The following is an 18,064-nucleotide window of genomic DNA, read 5'->3' as shown; positions in this document are numbered from 1 at the left end:
TGATAATCATCACTCAATCATTAAAAAGCCACTTTTCAAAAGTGTGTTTTAGTGTTACGTTTCAATGACAAAAAAAGAAGCCGTTTGCAGCCTCTCTGTATAGTGACGGTCACCGAGCAGTTCATCATTTTTTAAAACACGAAAATGAATGCCAAACAGTTTCATGATAGCTCCCTTCTCTTGTTTCCAGAATAACCTCTATTGCCGGGGACAATTCTGTGGATAATTTTATGCAGCACGACCAACTTGCATTCATCTGCTTGTTAATATACTGTGTGCTTTTTTCCCATCATTTCCTCTTTATCTCGCTCGATTGTTTTTCCGTGTTCGAGGTAGTTCACAGCCCCGTGTCGACTACGGTGTACCGAAGAACTGAGATTTTTATTCCATTTCCTGACACGAGCCAATCCCACGCGGAATAATTTCATTGCTGTTCACAGTGATCATGGTAGACGAAACATGGAAGGATGTGACTGGAGGAAAGAAGGAAGGAAGGAAATGGGAAAATATCATTTCCGGTCGGCATCATCATTAGCCGTGGTTGATTAAGTCAGCCAATTCATGCCGGTGGCTCCGGCAAGCCACAATTGCCAGGAGAGAGATTTTCCATTTACCAGCGTCTTGCTGCGTGTGCCTTGTTTCAAATGTGTACAGCTGCAGCGGCATTAATGCAAAACAAAGCTCAAAGATAGCGTGTGTACATCGGGTATTGAGGCGCTCAGGAAGTGTGGCAGACAATATCGTTTTTTTTAGAGCAGAAATTATTCTTCAGCAGTGATAAAGCGAAATATTTGTGTGTTGGTACGGAGATCTGTATTGGTTAATGTGGTCTGATAATAATAGGCACGTTAATTATGGTTTTAAACTTATTTCCAAATGAAAACTGGACGATACATCTTGTTTATGTAGGTGAAACAATCGAGAATCAATGTTCAGTGGCTACATTAACCTTACAATATGTTTGATGATGTGAAAAACTGACCGAGACATTAGGCATCCGAGGCTCAGTTTATTCTCTTGACACCTGTCCTATGTTTATCTTCAATTGTTAAGTATTGATTTGTTTATAAGTATTGGCTGAATAATGGTTAAACTTGGACTGAATAATAGTAGTCTTGGGGAAACTAAGTACTTTCATTGTTTAGTCAATAATTATAGAACAAATTGTCAATAAGAGCATTAAAGTCCTACCATCGAAAGGTCATTTATTTGAGGGATAAAAAATTACAGGCGTCCCCCAAGTTACGACCCCCTCGAGTTACGACGATTCGCAGATACGATGATTTTGATTTTGACAGTTAAAAGTTGTCATTGACAAGAAATTTATGTATTTTTTGAATATCTGGGCTGATAACCGTTATACATACATTTCCAAAGATTCCACAACTACCCTATCTTGAATATCTATATTGTGGACGGTTTTTAAAATATAATTATTACATTATCGAACATTATTTTAAATAAAATACACGATATCATAAATTCCAACTCTTCAACTTCGGTTATAAACTTTATATTCATAGATATTCGACATACGACTTTTTCGACTTACGCCTTGTATTGGGACATTTTTTCGGTCCCAAATACAGTCGTATCTCGGGGGACACCTGTATGTTCACAAAGTTTTAATTTTGTTGTTCACATTTTTATCTTTTAATATGCTAAAATAAAATGTATTACGTACTGAGTTAATTTATTTCCTCCATTGGTTCTCAATCCTCAAATTGGTTAAATAGTATTCGTGCCGTGCGACCTTCTATGTTTTAATTGTTTTAACTTAAAATTGGAGCCGGTCTCGTAGTACAGTCGTCAACTCGTACGACTTAACAACATGCCCGTCATGGGTTCGATCCCCAAATAGACCGTGCCGCCATACGTAGGATTGACTATCCTGCTATGGGGGGAAATCAATTAGTCACTGAAAGCCAAAGCCCACTAGTGGTACAGGCAGGCCTTGACCGACAACGGTTGTTGAGCCAAAGAAGAAGAAGAAGAGAAGAACTTAAAATTGAACGTGACAAAAACTATAACTGAAAAACTACTAAATCATAGATATCGAGGTCCGGTGAATTTTAATTAATAAATAACAAATATCCGAAACCTAAAACCCTATCTGAAACCTTAAAAAACAAATAACCATATTATCTCTGCTTTTCTGTACACGTATTCATACTTATTTTAACCTTCCCTCGATAGACGTACACTTTTCTTGGCACATTAATTGGCGTAGGAAAGGTTCTATTTGCCAAATTTGGATCTTCACTCTAGGCAATGTTCTAATTTTAGATAATTCATAAATTTCTTGCTCAATGTCAAAATCTTTGCTTTTGCCTAATCCTCCTGTTAATCAATGTTAATATACTAATGTTACAATCTGCTATCAAATTCGTATGGGTTTCGCTCCCTTTTTTTACGCCCTGTCTAAAAACGAAACATTCCTTAACGTCGTTGTACACAGCCACAGCGCAACACCATTGCTCCGAAGAGCGACATTGCCATCAAATCGAAATCGTGTCAAATTTCACCAAAATAACAATTTACATTTCCGCCACCACTTTTTTTTCTACTGCTGCTGGTAATGATGCACGCCCACTACTCCGAGACCTCACACGTACCGTATATACATTTCATCCAGCCGAGCCGCGACGTGCCACTGACGTGCGGTTCAGTTCAGTAGGCAACAGAGCAAGCTCGCTAGCGCAGCAAATTGGGATCATTACAGTTTGATGGGATATTTGCGTGCGTAAACGAACCAACGAACGAACGACGAATGAGCTACCAGATGTGTATGTGTGTGTATGTATTTATGGTGACCAGGACCTACAGCGCTATGTTTTAAATTCAGTGTGTGCTAAAATGTACAATTTTCTCCGATCACACTTCTATTTTGGCCAAAGCATTGGGGAAACCTATGACCTTTCGTTTGCTTCCTTTCCCTCTCCCAAAGATGCAAAATCAAAAGAAATGTATGTTTTAATCTCGGCGAGGCCAATTGAAGTAAGCGCGTCATTGCGCTCCACGTTCAGAAGACGATTTCACACGTTCGAGCCGCCAAACGAGTGAAGCAAGCCACCCATGAGCAAGAAGACCAAATCCGAATCCGAACACAAACAGTTTAATGGTAGTGTTGGATCTGAACACGGCTCGTATTGCTGTTTGACGCGTGTGTTGTCTCAAATCGTTTAACGTCAGCTGATGCGCCTTGGTGACGAATGTTTGTTTTTTGTTTTCGAACGTATTGCTACAATCGACTGTAAGTAAGACAAGGATAACAAGGGCTTCTTCCTTTGATGCTTCGCGTGGTGGAAGCCGGCAAGTATCGTTGAAGTGATATGGGACGGAATCCAATTTGCTTTCGACAAAAAAAAGCAAACACTTGAAAATCTCCACACATCCTGTTGCAATAAAAACATCACCGAAAGTATAAATGGAAGAGTTTGGTCATACGATACTCGTAACAATGTTCCATTCGCGATGAAATATCTTGTTTTATACGTTTTATTTTGCTAGTCAATAGAAACAAACCATCACATACAAACAATTTGTTAATGTTTTCAAAGCTAACAAACTAAATTTCCATATCAGAAACTAATCGATTCGAGCAACGAGAGCTGTTTTATACTGACTTTAAAGCCATGGAATGGATTTTGTCAAGCACATGCGGTGTCAAGATTAGGCGGATGAAAAGCTTTCCATTCAAAGTTTCGGTTAATGCAAAGTGCAGAATCGATTTTGGGGAAAATGCTGCAGTCTGACGCAAGCACAATATAGCGTGTTAAGCAGCAGCCACGTGTTTCTGAGCTCCAAAAGATGAAGTTTTCCATTCGGAAAAGTTGCATTGCTGGTAATGTTAATGGTGTCTAAAGAAATACATGCTCCTACATCGTTGACAGGTTATTTAAATTAACTCACTTAAATATAAAAAATTTAAATATTTTTTATAACATAAACATGATCTCATCTAAATGTAAAACGTTTAATTTTGTTTGTATCTGTACATGTATTATTTACAAGTGCATGATTTAGTTTATACATCGTTGTTCGGCTTTGCCTAAGGCACAGACTACTACTACTACTACTACTAAAAAAACATGTCGTAAATCATAAAGCAATTTTGATGCTTTCTTCCCATTCGTTAACGAAGCACGTACTACTAACCGTGATGGTAAGGATATTTTTGCAACAAAGCTATGTGATGGTAGAAGAAAAACGGATACGAATCCCCACCAAGAACGTTACCAAAATTAGCTTTTCCTAATTCAGCACGCTAAACGGCGAAGGTAGCTTTATATCAAACGGGCAACGATCGGGCACCTCTTTCGGTCGGTAATCAAATATGCAATCAAACGGTCAAGCAACAGTGTGGGATTCAACCCGAAGCAGTTCTGAATGTGCTGCTTTAGCTGGTTGGGTGGTTTAAATGGTCCCCCCAACGCACTCACAATCGTCCGGCGCCTGAGGAGCACTTGCAATATACAACTTATCTCCTTCAATAGCAAACCCAGTTACGGTAAAACGTGTTAATGCGTTATGTTTTTTCCGATTCTGAATGAAATGTATAAATGAACTGTAACACTTTGCTCGGCTGCCCGCACAGCACGTCCTGCACAGGTAAACAAGCAAACACTACAAACAGGTGGTCCCGAAGAAAAAAACAGCTTATCGTACAGTGTAAATCATGATGTTACCTTTTCCTGTATGCATGTTTTGGGGGAACAGTAACATGAGGCCGTTCGACGTAAGAATCGACCATCGAAACGGTTGTCTGATAAAACGAAGAGATTACAACGGCTGTGTTGACAGCTAGCTGCGCGATGGTAGCCATCCACCCGAAACTGTTCTGTTTGCTTTCGGGGTTGTTTCTGCTAAAAGTTACCCGGAACGGATGGCCATTGCCACTTGTTGAATAAAACCCACGCGAAACGTGGATTTGGGGTTTCAGAGGAACTCTTGTGCAAGGAGAGCAAGAGTCCTTTCGTCATCGATAGAAAGGCGCCACCGTATGGATTACTGTCATATTCTTGGGTGGGAGAGACTGGGCCAAACTACTACAGGTAAACAAACCTCAATAAGAACAGCAACACGATTATAGCATTGGCGTACGAGAAGGTAAGCAATCCGACGATATGTGGTTTGGTATAATAATGACATCAACGATAATGTTGCAGGCTGCGGTGATGGTGACCGCCAAACGTGCTACAATGACTGTATCATCTGGAGTGAGCTGATCACTGCCCACACGCGCCATTTCTTTCTTTATTGCGCTTTCTGCCTTCCCTGGCACAATAAAAACGTTCATCGATGTAATAACGCCGTAGTAATATTCTTACCTGTCTAGTGTTTTCGCGCATCTGTCTTCGAGCCATCTCGAGGATGATTCGCTGCCGTAGCACATCCAGCGGGTTAACGATCGACAGCGACGGTTTCGTCCTTTTCAGCGAAAGTAGACTGTTTTCCTGCCAGGTTGGAGCGTCGGTTGGTCATCGGTTGGGCAGGCCGCGTGCCAAGGGTGAGCATAAAATGATGGAGGAGGGGAAAAAGATGGTCATTAACACGGTGTCATATTCTTGCCCGTTTGAACGGGCGAAAGGATACAAAATCGTTACTGTGGTTTTGCCTATCTATATTGCCTCATTATCTCATAAGCGGGGTTTGGTTTGCATGATAATTTAGTCATAAGTACATACACAAATTTAGTCATAATTTAATAAACAAAACGAAACAAACAAACTACGCTTAATATTTTATTAAAAAGATATATACTACATCCATGTATGTTTACAATGTCTCCGTAGGTCGTAAAGGAGACGAAAGTTAAATGTCCTAAACTAATGGAAAAGGGTCCCGCCGGGTAAAGTCATCGGTCCCGTAGTACAGTCGTCAGCTCGTACGACTGAATAACATGCCCCTCATGGGTTCAAGCCTCATATGGACCGTCCTCCATCACCTGAAGAACTGTCTATTCGGTTGCGTGGTACTGAATAAGTCTCGAAAGCTTGTATAGGTTTAACATAGGAAAGCATCCAATGTTCTATTTCATAATATGCTTTACTATTTTTGGAAGTTATTTCTTTCCTTCGTCCTTAGTAAGCCTATTGATATGCAATATAATGTGCTGTATTCCTGTTATAATTGTGTATGGTTAAATATGACCGTTTTTAACATCATCAACAAATTTACAGCTTTAAATTTTAAAGCAAAAGCATAAAGTAAAACATACAAAATACAACCCGCACTTCGTAAGGATAGTTAAATAGTCTAATTGTGGCTTTTTCTAATCTAAAGGAAGTCTTTCCGAGAATGTTACCATATTTTCCACAACGACTCTGAACATTCCTTCAAGCACACTCGAAAACACCTAGAAATCACTCAACATCGTTCCATCCATCATACATACGCCAAGTGGTTGTATCATAAAATTAATTTTATCGCTAAACGTACCGCCACTAAGTATCCCTTTTCCAGCGGAGACAATTGGCTGCCAAGGGCCGGGCGTGTACTGTGTGAAACCATTGGAAAAGCCCGCACAATCGTTCCGCAACACGTGCTTGTCATCAGTTACGGGGAAATGTCTACTTGCGAAGTGATGCGGGTCACCCAGCAATCTCCCTCGAGCCTTTCCCACCCCGCCTGCAAGAAGTGGTTCGTCTACCCGTTGCCTGATAAAGGATGAAAGCGCTCAGTGAGACGAACGGTTCCCCTGCATGCAGTTGGGATGCAGTTGTAACCATTTCTATTAAACCGTTCCTGGCTGGCAGGCAAAGGAAGTGCGAGAGCATGCAAGGGGAAAGTCAGCCTGCACAAGGATACAGTGGAAATGGTACAATTTCCCAATGCACTTCGGTTGCTCGAGGACAACCGGTTGAATAAATCACATAAACACTGTCCGTTGCAGCCAGGGAGTGGTTCCGTTTAAGCGCGGGTCGACCATTTCTAGCTAAAGCCAGGGCACAGGTACGGCTAGAGTTGCGTGGTGGCTGCACTATTGTTTCAAACTTGCCACCATGGAAAGCGTAGGTAACGCGAGGAAAGGGATCTGTCTCGGGGCGACGTACACAGTAGCCAGGGGAAATTAGACATTAGCTGAATATTCTGGGACGGTTTCCATTTCAACACTGTCATCTTGCATGCTGTTTTGGTGTAGGGTAAAGGCTTGGTTGTTTTCAAATTGGTTATAATTCGATTGAATCAATCATTTGTGCGGAAACATAAATAAAGTGTTTATTTATTCACCAAAAAAAGAACATGAATTGAATAACTCCATTAATGATGTTTACAATTTTCGTTTTTTATATAATGTCTGCGTCAACCAGTTGCACTCACACGGCACATACACGCATCGGCGAGCTGACCTATTGCAATTGAAAAACAGCGTGTGTTTGTTACCTCACTCACCTGCGAACCGCCGTGAAACCATTCCACGGTGCACTGTCAAACGGTCAGCCCAGCCCTCTGACATATTTGCTCACCGAAATGTCAATCGATTGCAGGCGGTGGGTAAATATTTCAAAAAAGCTAATAAACACAACTATGGGTCGAACATACTACAGGGTAGTATTGGGCTTTCCCGGCGTCGATTGCTATGCATCGACCGCTAATAATGACAGGCTGGGAGTGGGAACGATTTCTCCCCGTTTTTGCAAATACACTAGAAACCGTTGTGCCTGTAAGTGAACATTTTTTCCGCCCACCGGTTGTGCTTGGTTGCCAACGGTTATCGCTAAGAGATGTGAAACCACTCATGCTGAAGTGAGTGAGGCAGAACCAGCGTTTTGACAGAAACAAAACCCATTCAGTGGAACGTATTTGCGCATTTCCTACTCAGCAAACCAACGGTTGAGTGTGTGTGGTCGTTGAAAAATAGACAAAACAGTAACAACCATTCAGCTGTGCATATGAGTGTGAATTAATTTAAATCCATTTTTTTATCCTTTAGTGGTCGCTTCACTCAGCAACAGGCGTGCGCTAGTTCTAATCGGTTTAAATGTTGTTTTGTCGCTATCCGTTTTGTACGCGCCGCCGCATCCAGCCGCATTGTGTGACAGGCACACTAATTAACTACTGTCATTTCACTCTTTTTCGCCCGTTCACACCTTGGGCGGTGGCAGCAAGATAAAAAGAAACCACACAACAGACATTGCTGTGACTGATTGCTTGGGTGACAGATTTCCCGAGAGCAGGCAGCAGATACACTACGGGAAGTCTACAGAAGCAAATACATCCGTCAGCTGGAAAACTCGCTCCCCGGGGCTAAAGGAAATATTGCCGGATGGATGGTACAAGTTTAAACTGCAAATACGAACATTGTTTCATGGAACATGGTGAGTGATTGATGTCGCCAAGACGAAGATTCAACGGGACAGAGAGGTTTTGATCGTTCCTATCCGAAAGGCTTAGTAAGTGTTGTATCGTCTTCGTTTGATTTCCGTTCAGTTTAAGGCGTTTTGTACATCAAAAAAATAATAATTTAAATCTAAACGTTGAGATAGGATATTTGGATTATGTAATACATATGTTAATACCCGATAAAGTAGTGCACACAACGTTTTCAATTTTCAAATGAATTTAAAGAACAGTTGTCAATACATTATTTGAAGTTAAATTTTGCAATTTAATTTACAGGAGTTTTCCAGAAGAATTTTACAGATTATAGATTATTTTATTGACTGGTGCAATCATCAAAACTAGGAGGTATCTTACTCTTTCGTATTTCATTAACCTAAATAAATGCTATCGCCTCCTATCCTGCGATTTGAACTTGAACTGTCGTCAGCAGTTTTGACAAACTTACCTGTACAACGCGGCTGTCACTGTACGGTAGGGCGGACACCTGCAGGCTTACGCACAGCAACGCCATCACCGCCGTCCAGAGCCATAGGGTTGCCTTCATTTTGCTGCGAATACAAATGGACAAATGAAATGAAAGTGTGAAAATTAGCTCAGCCACCGATCGTCTGGCAGTGAAATGGAGGGCAAGGGTGAAACCTTGGCCGAAATGGTATCCCTCATTGAATGGCCGAAAAATGAAAAGATTCAATTAAATATTTGGTATTCGAACGGTACAAATATAGTCGGTGGAGTTAAATTACAAGTGAAACCTTTGCGCTGTCCTTGGGTCCATTTTTTGGGCGCACGGTGGTGGTGATGGTGATGATGATGATTGCCACCTAATAAGCGACTGGTCAACAATAATCAACCTTCGATTGGGATGTATTTTTCATGCTTTTGATACTGGCGTTTGATTGGATTGGGCGGAGTGTTATTATATGCTATTAATATCGTTTGGGTGAGAAGTGCTTTCTGGCACGAAAGCAAATAGAGAATTTTCAATTAATAATTATCATTTTTCTGTTGCTACAGATTATTCGGGAAACAATGCAGTAAATATTGAAAATGATTATTAAATGTTAAATCGGGCGCTTTGAAATTGTTTTTGCAGATGAATTGATATTTCTCTGTTTGCATTCAGCCCACACATCAGAACACCGCATGTCACAAATGTACATGTTTGTTCGATTAATAATTCAACCTCGGCCGGTGTAAAAGAAAGGCAAACAATTTCAATTTTCATGTTCACATGAGAACAATTGTTGGGCCATAACGGGTTGACGGTGCTCCATCCGCGCTACCCGGAAGCGGCCGTAATTTGCTTAATGTGATTTAAACGTTACCATACCAGGCGCAACGTGCTATAATCGATATTGCTTTTGGCATTACTTTTTATTCCCCGTGTGCTGCTAGTGAGATCAAACTCACCAGACCTTCTGGCACGGCGTGCACGGTTCAGGAAGTTGTGTCCAGAAGCTAAAGCAATCAATCAACACACGCACACGTACACGCACGGCTTCTAGCGCCATGATGATGGGCGCCTTCATTAAAATTGCATGTCACCATTTTTCAACTCAAACTGACCTTTACCGCGAAAGAGACGTCGGAAAGGTGGATGTTAATCCTACCGAAAAGGTGAACCACCGTTGTATCATTATTCATTTCACTTTGGTAAAGCAAACAGCTACAATTATGAAATACAATTTGAAAACACCAAAATTTGTTTACACGCATGTCACACTAGCTCTTACGTTTTGTTGCTTTTATTCACTTACTTTATTTAAGGAATGTTTTTTTTTTGGTACGAAACTAACACTTTGACATTAAGCCACCAGAAGCAAAACACAAAGGCCTTAAAAGTTTACAACACACTAGCACTACCTGTGGATCTTCATCGTTGCCACTCGCCAACCAAACTAACCGACAGCAGTGCGGAAAACACCTTCTTTAAATACTGTGCCCAGGTGATAGCCCCGTTTTGTGAAATGTCCCCCCGTCTACCTTCACTGATAATTGAGGAAGGCTGTTGAGCTGAGGAGGGAATGGAGGTTTGCTTGCCTTTCGATGAATAATATTTGCGTGAGCTATAAACATCATGTGTCCCGCTGGGGAGGAGAAAAACAGAACGGCGTATGCCGCGCGAAGCACAGGTGTCTCCCATTCGAACGACGAGGCGGGGAAGAATGGATGTGTGTTGTATTTTTGGTACTTTCTCACCTCTTTTTATGGTGTTAAAAGTTGTGTCCTTACGGTTGACTATGACAGGATATTTTTAGATTAATTGATATCTAAACTTTTACTGCCTAAATGCGGCAGGATCCTAAACGAAGTGCTTTGGCTTAATCACTATATTCGTGGCCGATGTGTTTCTGTCTTTTAAGCTAAATTTGATCATTCAAAAATATAAAAATTTGAACCAGTTTCAACAGTATCAACAGTAAAGTATTATGATAGTATTTTACCAACATTTTAATCCTAATTGCCAATGAATTCTATGCGTACACCAAAATATCATCATAAAAGGTAGAAACGTTTCGGCAACCATCTAATAAATGGAACAACAAATTTTCGCCCAAAATTGTTCACGTAACAGATGGTTTATATTTAAAAACAGAATTAAGAGCATCCATACAAATGCGCGTTATTTTTAACCAGTCCATGAAAGCTATTGAAAGCCACCGTGACATAAGGTAAAGTTTTTAGTACACCACCAGCACTAGACAGAAAATTAATATAAAATGTTAAGCAGCTTTACGCAAACAAATGGGACTGGAATTGAAAAACAAAACCTAGAAAAGTAGTATCGCCACCATTGCACGATCGCCATGAGTTTCCTTGTGCGTCAATGTTGGCACCGTTGGTTGGCATTATTTTGTCGCCCCCAACGACCCATGTTGCTGATCCCATTGATGGATCGATCCGGTGGACAACTCGGACCAGCGGAGGTGTAAATTGCAAAAGTGTACACGCCACCCAGTCTATATGCCCTCATGCTGAGAGACGAGGGTATTTGAAAAAAGTACGATACAATACCAAGCGGTGGTTCGATCGGTCGAGGATCCAGCACCACTGCACCAGATGTGTTTATCTCGTGTCGAAACTATTTTGATCTTTAGGTGCAAATTGATTTATTGATGGATGGCTATTTCACAAGCCCTTTTTTGCTATTTTTTTGTAATATCAAAGCAATTGCCTGCATTATGTTCCATTTGCAATCAATGAGCATTAAGGGTTCATGTTCTGTTCGACAGCAACATAACGCTAAGTAGACTAGCGTATGATAGTGGTATTATGCCGAGCGATAGAAAAGCCTTATTGACCTACACTACCATAATGTACAATTTAAGTTCAACTACAGTTGCATTGGTGCAATTTGCAGCTCCATTCGCGGTGATGCGGATTTACGGTTTTTACAAAAGCTTGCTGACACCATTCTCTTACTGTGAATTTCCCCGTTAAAATAGTCCTTGTATCAGTGTAGCTTGAACCATCGCGATCAACAGTGAATCTGTGCTAGACTGCCCTTCGGTATTCGATTTCCTTGGAAAAGTGGTAAAGTAATTTAGAAACTTATCCTTAAACGGAAAGTACAACCTATTTTCTCCACTGGCATTCTCAGCCAGGCGCTTTGTGGTAGAGAAAACAGTTCATTGTGTGTAGGTTGATTGGTTGCTAATATTTTGTGCACAAAACAAAACAAAAACTAAACAGACCCAGATAAGTTTCGTCTAGGTTAACCATTGGAAGTAATGCAGGGATCGGTTACGAAGAATTGGAAAGTATTTTAGGTCACTCGGTGATGAAAATTGTTCACAAGTGGTTTCTGAAGGATACCACAGCGCAATTCAGTCTGAGTTTAGATGCATTTTAAAGCAGAATCAATATACTTAACACGGTTCAGAGTTGAGCACTCAGTGAACAACATATTTATGTTATAGTGCAATTATGATGATTTTTACATTTTCTTTTCCTTTACATGTTATATGTAATATGTCACGCCTTTTAACATGATTTTCCGAATAGTTCTAAAAAAAAAGCTGAAATATACTGCTCATTTAAACATTGCTCATTCACCTTAACATCCTTTATTAAATCATTTTCGCTAATCAATATCACAGGAATCAAGTACAGTGGAAGCTTTTATCCATATTCCGCTTACTCTTAATTGGTCGGAAATTGTTTCGCGACGGAAATAGTGCTTCCGGTGGCAATGTTTAGGATATTGAAATTACAAATTCGGTTCGCTACTATATCGATCACCATTTGAGTCTTCTTTAATCCAATTCTGGGTATCGATGAAGATGCCAAATATAGTAGAAATCGTAGCGCTTCGGAAGTTTTCGTGTTCTACGAGGGAAACTTGTTGCATCAGTCGCATAGTAATAGGTTCGTAAAAGGATTGAGACAAAAGTAACATTTTAAGCTTTAAAATAATTCGATGTGAACAAAGATATTCTTAGATTCTGTAGTTGTTCAACGGTTCCATGAACTAGCTATGAATTTTCTATTACGCTGTTCTGCTAAAACTTTTCCATGTGTTATTACAAAACAACAACAACTTTTCAACAGTTTTTTCTATCAATTTTGCAACTGAATTTCTCTGCATGTGTACAAAAGACTGGCACGCCTTTGAAGATAGGCAAAAATGGGCAAACGAATGGAGCAACGACGACACTGCAAACGTCCTAAATTGCTCACTTCCGGAAGAGAAACAGTACCGCGCGGTAGCAAACATGATCGTTTCCATTCATAGTATGGCAACGGCGTGGTAAACGGACACGAGGGAAAACTACACCAGCGAACTTTGACTGCAAAATAGTATCAGGAAAAAAAACACAGAAACAAACATTGCCTCAACAACGAACAACGATTCCTGCCAACCTCTTTCTGCTGTGAAAGTGCAATGTACGCGGGAAGGGGAAAGTAAAAATAAATTGTCATGATTATTGTGTTACTTATCGTAAACAATGCGGAGTAAAGTGATTCTCGAGCAAACGGGACCGCTCGCGAAGCTATTCTCGCCCAGGCTGGAGAGTAGGACAAAGTTTGTGTTCGCAAAAAGGGAAAATGCACGAGCGAAGTGCAGGGCAAGCTCGGCAAAGGGTGATGGAAAACGTATCCGTGTAAGCCAGTGTAGTTCGTTCTTGATTGGTCTCTTTTTGCCACCGAACAACAAACGACCTGTTGATATCGCTCGCTTCCCGTCATCTAGATGTAATAGTTGTGGCTCGTTAACTACACAATGGACAAACGTTGACAACCACGCTTTTATTTGTGCGTTGGCGATTGCATGTAAAAGCCATGGTAAGCAGGACCTACTTCGGGAGATGAGGGAAAATTAATTTTCCCTGCGGCCGGTTTGACTCGTAACAAATTAGGCTATGCTGGTCCCTTCGCTTTCTCCACCGCTCCCCACGCGCAGTGGCACGCGGTCTAAATAAACAATCGTTTTATCATCTCGCCGTGGAAAAATTCATGCTGCTCCGGATTCCTTCGGCCAGCTGACGGTGTGAATTCAAAGTACGATTAACTACCGTTTGGTTTACCATTTACCAGCAACTGGGCGCCATAATTTATACAATGCGGCTCCCACGAATCTGCCCACAGCCGAACGGGATTCCGCCCGGAACCGTCACGCTGGTTGCTGTTGCTCCGACGTCTCGGAGATGGAAAAGATTAATTCATTCGGTATCGGTGAGCCCGCGCTGGATGGGCGAAGGAATTTGTGCCGGTGTCTTCGATGTCTCGTGCCGCAGGACAATCCACTGGTGGATTACTTTCGACCACTGTCTGCGTTTGTGGTGCTATTGATTTTTGTTCTATCATTTACAGACAGGGTAATTCGTACAGCTTCACTAAATGGAGCTTAGCAGGGTAATGAATATTCAATGGGGGTGATATAATACGACCGCGGGACAAGGAAGTATACTCTACCAAGGATGTACATTGCACATCGTTTGTGAAGTGAAAATTAAAATCGTTTCAAGAAAACAATGGCTTACATCTCTTGTAACCGTCCCAAAAGTCCAAAAGTTGAACATGGAGTAAAAATATTAAATTTCATTACAAGCAAAGGTATAAGCAAAATATCAAGCAAACCAAAAAAAAAAAACAGTGCTGCGGCTTTATTGATAATTAATGAGGATTTGCGAAGCCTTTACTTCCCTGTTTTCGCACCGAAAAAATGCGTCAGTGATCTGGTCGGATTCTGTCGGATTAATTGGTGTGTATAAAGCGATTCTTGGATTGTGGTAATGAGTCAACGCTACCAGGATCAGATTTGGTGGTTTACTACGTGGGGTGTTTGGTGTAATTACTTTAACCTGTTCGAGCAGCAGGGATTCAGTTAAATTTACAATATAATCTGAATTTAAATATTGCTTCTAATTATTAGATTACGAATCATTTGGTAATGGTATAGAGGGATTAAAATTGTTTAAAATTATAGTATAATAAGATTCATCGTCGTGAGTGATTAAAAAATACTGAAAACACGAAAAATAGACTAAATGTGTGTCGAAAAACGGTGAGACATTTTTTACGATACATATTTAGTACATTGAAACACAGAAGGGTGCACAATTTATTGATTTTCTACTGCCAACCCATGTCAATTTGAAGTGGAAGTACAAAGTTTTGAAACCGATAATGACCCAACAAATTATTGAAAATACTCCGATGCAGGTATACATAAATCCTACAAGTGTTTATTGCAAATAGCACGGAGCAGGTGCGTCGGAACATTTTAGGAACGAATGTTGGAAAATATATAAATAAACATTCGTTTAACTAGCAGATATATATCAAGAAGATATATATCTTACAGATATATCAAGAAGATATATATATATATATATACATATATATATATATATATATATATATATATATATATATATATATATATATATATATATATATATATATATATATATATATATATATATATATACAGACATTTTAGAGAGTAAAATTCAAAAAAAAATTGTTCACACATTTGTTAGCTTTATTTAAAAAAAAGGAATTACATCCTTTTACCATCTCTTACTGTTGTTTAATAATTAAAAAAAAACAGCTTTTGTTTGTCTTTGTATAATGCAATACTTTTTGGTGAAATTTGACTAATATGATTCCACAAAATATTCCACTATTGCTTTCTATATGATATGATAGCTTCATTATACTATCTATAAACACTCTTACCTACGATTGTACCTACTTCTCGCGGTACTCATCTCAGCTCTTCGATCCGATAAATCGTAAAACCAATTACAGCCAGCCATTTCAATGCAAAGCAATGTTACGCCAAAGGCACAACCAATTCAATGTACGGGCACTAGAACGCAGCAATCTCCATCTCGAACTCCGGTTGAAGGAGACGGTACGGGAGCTGTGGTGGAAGACCAACGGTTGCGTGAAGCTCGCGCTTGACGCAATTCAATTACAAACAATCATTGCGAAAGGAATGATTCCACGCACAGTCCAGTGAAGAATGCGGGCAGTTGAATGTGTTCCTAGCGTGGTATTATTTCTGCTCATCCCGCAGCCTCAAATACCACCGGGAAATTCCTTTGCAGCCAGAGTCAGAGTCTTCCAACACAAGCGGAATGTTCCCCGCCGAATGGGCAATCTAATTCTTGGAGCTGTTCCACGTGAGAAGCTTTAAAAATGTATGGATCAGGGTAATTCTTGCTAATAAAGCTATCTGCTTCGTAACAAGCATCGCTTCATGGTTGGGAGCCAAATTTGCTGCAAGAAAAAAGTGGTTGCTATCGTTCCCAGTCAGGAGGAAAAAGTATGATCGAATGAAAACTAAATCTGTATTTATAAGCATTTAATGAGCACGAATCATTCGATGCTTTGCCATATTCTGTTCGTTCGAAGAAGAAAAAAAAGAAGCAAAAGATGTTCACTTACACTCAAATGCTTATGCTGTGCCGATTTTTCGACCCAGTGAACATTTCGCGAACGTTGACAATTCGGATTACACGCGGCGACGATATTCGAGGAAAAATGGCGAAACTCAATAAATCCAGCGGGCGGTAAAAATTCGAATGCGCATTTCGCCTGTTTGCAGACAATTAGTAAACATGCTCCAGCGACGGAAGGAAAAGGAGGAAACAATTGGCAACAATCGAATCGGTTTCCAGAGCGATTCCGCACCGTATAAGCAGTATACCAAATGCGCACGGGCAGAGCGCGGGGTTGCGTGCCAAAAAGGCAGCCCCAAGCGGGTGGCATGCTCGGCCTGTTCGTTTCCCACAGGAATCGGCAAAGTTGTTTACCTTTTCTAAGGGTGGAAACGGGAAGGAGGAAGCGACTTTTCGTTTGCCCAAACTGCTAAGAGCTTGTTGACAGTTGGCTGTAAATGAAATTAATCAGTTTTAATCTCTTTGATGATGGTTGGCGTAATGGCGCTGATGAGCGCTGGGTGAGGAAAACCATCCGTTACCCTTTTTTCCATTTTTTGAAGGGGTAAATGAGACTTGACTTTGTAATAGGGGGGTAATATCAACGCATTAAAGAATATGAACATTTGGCCAGAAGTTTGAGAGGTCGTTTTATTCACTTGCTCGGTTTCCTCGCCTGCTAATGCTTTGCACTTGACTGGTTGATAGTAAAGGATGTGTTAATGTATTCATTACCAAATATTGTTTCGGTAAGTTTTATTTTCAAAAGATAGGAAATGACTTTTGAAAGCTACTGAAGTGGTGCTTGAGATACGAAAGTTGAACAAACTATGCATAAGAAAAATTGAAAGTAACTTTTTGTCTCTTTGATGTCTAGGTGTGTGTGCTCATGTACATTATTGTTAACGCACTTATTTAATAATCAACGTGTCGGTTCCCCTCACGTTGTAATGCATTTCTCCTCTGCTGCCTATTTCCTAAGTGCTTTTAGCTCGAGAGAGCGTTCAACTACAGCGTTCACCCACAGATGGCCGGTTTAGATGGTTTCCCAAAACTCGTACGATAGTGCGTTTACGATCTTTCGGGGCAATATCACGCGTGGCGTACCAGATAACTCCGCGTCCGCGCCCAGCAAAACACGCTCGATAAGCGTTTATGTCATCGTTATGGAACGCGTTCGACATGCATGTGCCCGTGGAATAGAAAATAAACCAAACAAAAACAATTCACGTGACAATCGAGGGCAATTCCCGCGATCCTTCCTTCACAGACACATGCGCTCCCACACACAAGCATTACAGCCGCGTTATCGGTGGTTTTTATTAATTAGATCATAGTGCAATCGTGCGCACTTTGCCGCGTGGTTGACAGTTGGTCATTAAGGCGTTAACGGAACTTTGCCGAAAATAGCACCGAGAGTGAATACTGTTCGATAAATCATAATCGCCCACGGAGGAGCCCAGACAGCGCCAGTGGAGGATACGGACCTGCTTATCAGCCTGTCAGCGAGAGTGTGGGTTGCTTGGTGTAGTAAGTGGTTTCGGAAATACTGGCGGATCGGATTGTCTGGTTTTATCTCTAGATTAGGGTATTTAGATTTGTTTTTAAATCCTCGCACACATGTCTTAATGCAAACAGTAACGCAAACAGTTACTGTAGACAGATTAAAAATGTTCAATTTCGTTCGATACAGTAACAATAGTTCGACTGTAAATCATTTTATTGCTATGTAATCCATATGTTGTTACTATCTTTGGTAGATTTACCTTTTTCTCACAGTAAAATCAGTTTATAATTAGATTTATAATTGAATTTAAATGATAGGA

At 40.5% G+C, this 18,064-nt stretch overlaps 2 protein-coding genes across 9 annotated transcripts in view; both read right to left on the bottom strand.

The window, feature by feature from the left end:
• Positions 1 to 17,221, bottom strand: part of LOC1269179 (lysosomal aspartic protease) — a 77,367-nt gene extending 60,146 nt beyond the window's left edge. Inside the window, exon 1 of the mRNA XM_061648041.1 lies at positions 17,217 to 17,221. The gene's annotated coding sequence lies outside the window, so the exon portion shown is untranslated. The remainder of the gene's footprint in view (positions 1 to 17,216) is intronic.
• The window catches only part of LOC4577248 (uncharacterized), a 35,430-nt gene that overhangs the window by 4,475 nt on the left and 12,891 nt on the right, over positions 1 to 18,064 (bottom strand). For 4 of the 8 annotated variants that reach the window (XM_061648043.1, XM_001230568.3, XM_061648044.1 and 1 more), the window contains exons 3-4: positions 8,792 to 8,894; positions 5,331 to 5,456 (exon numbers count right to left, since the gene is read on the bottom strand). In XM_061648043.1, the coding sequence (XP_061504027.1) occupies positions 5,331 to 5,456; positions 8,792 to 8,890 (225 nt within the window). In that variant the 5' untranslated portion in view covers positions 8,891 to 8,894. Of the gene's footprint in view, positions 1 to 5,330; positions 5,457 to 8,791; positions 8,895 to 9,912; positions 10,005 to 10,079; positions 10,266 to 18,064 lie in introns of those variants that run through there. The other 4 variants (XM_061648042.1, XM_061648046.1, XM_061648047.1 and 1 more) reach the window with 4 other exon arrangements.

Source organism: Anopheles gambiae, chromosome 2 (assembly GCF_943734735.2).
Source record: "Anopheles gambiae chromosome 2, idAnoGambNW_F1_1, whole genome shotgun sequence".
Lineage (NCBI taxonomy): Eukaryota > Metazoa > Arthropoda > Insecta > Diptera > Culicidae > Anopheles > Anopheles gambiae.
This window is presented reverse-complemented; position numbering and strand designations above follow the sequence as displayed.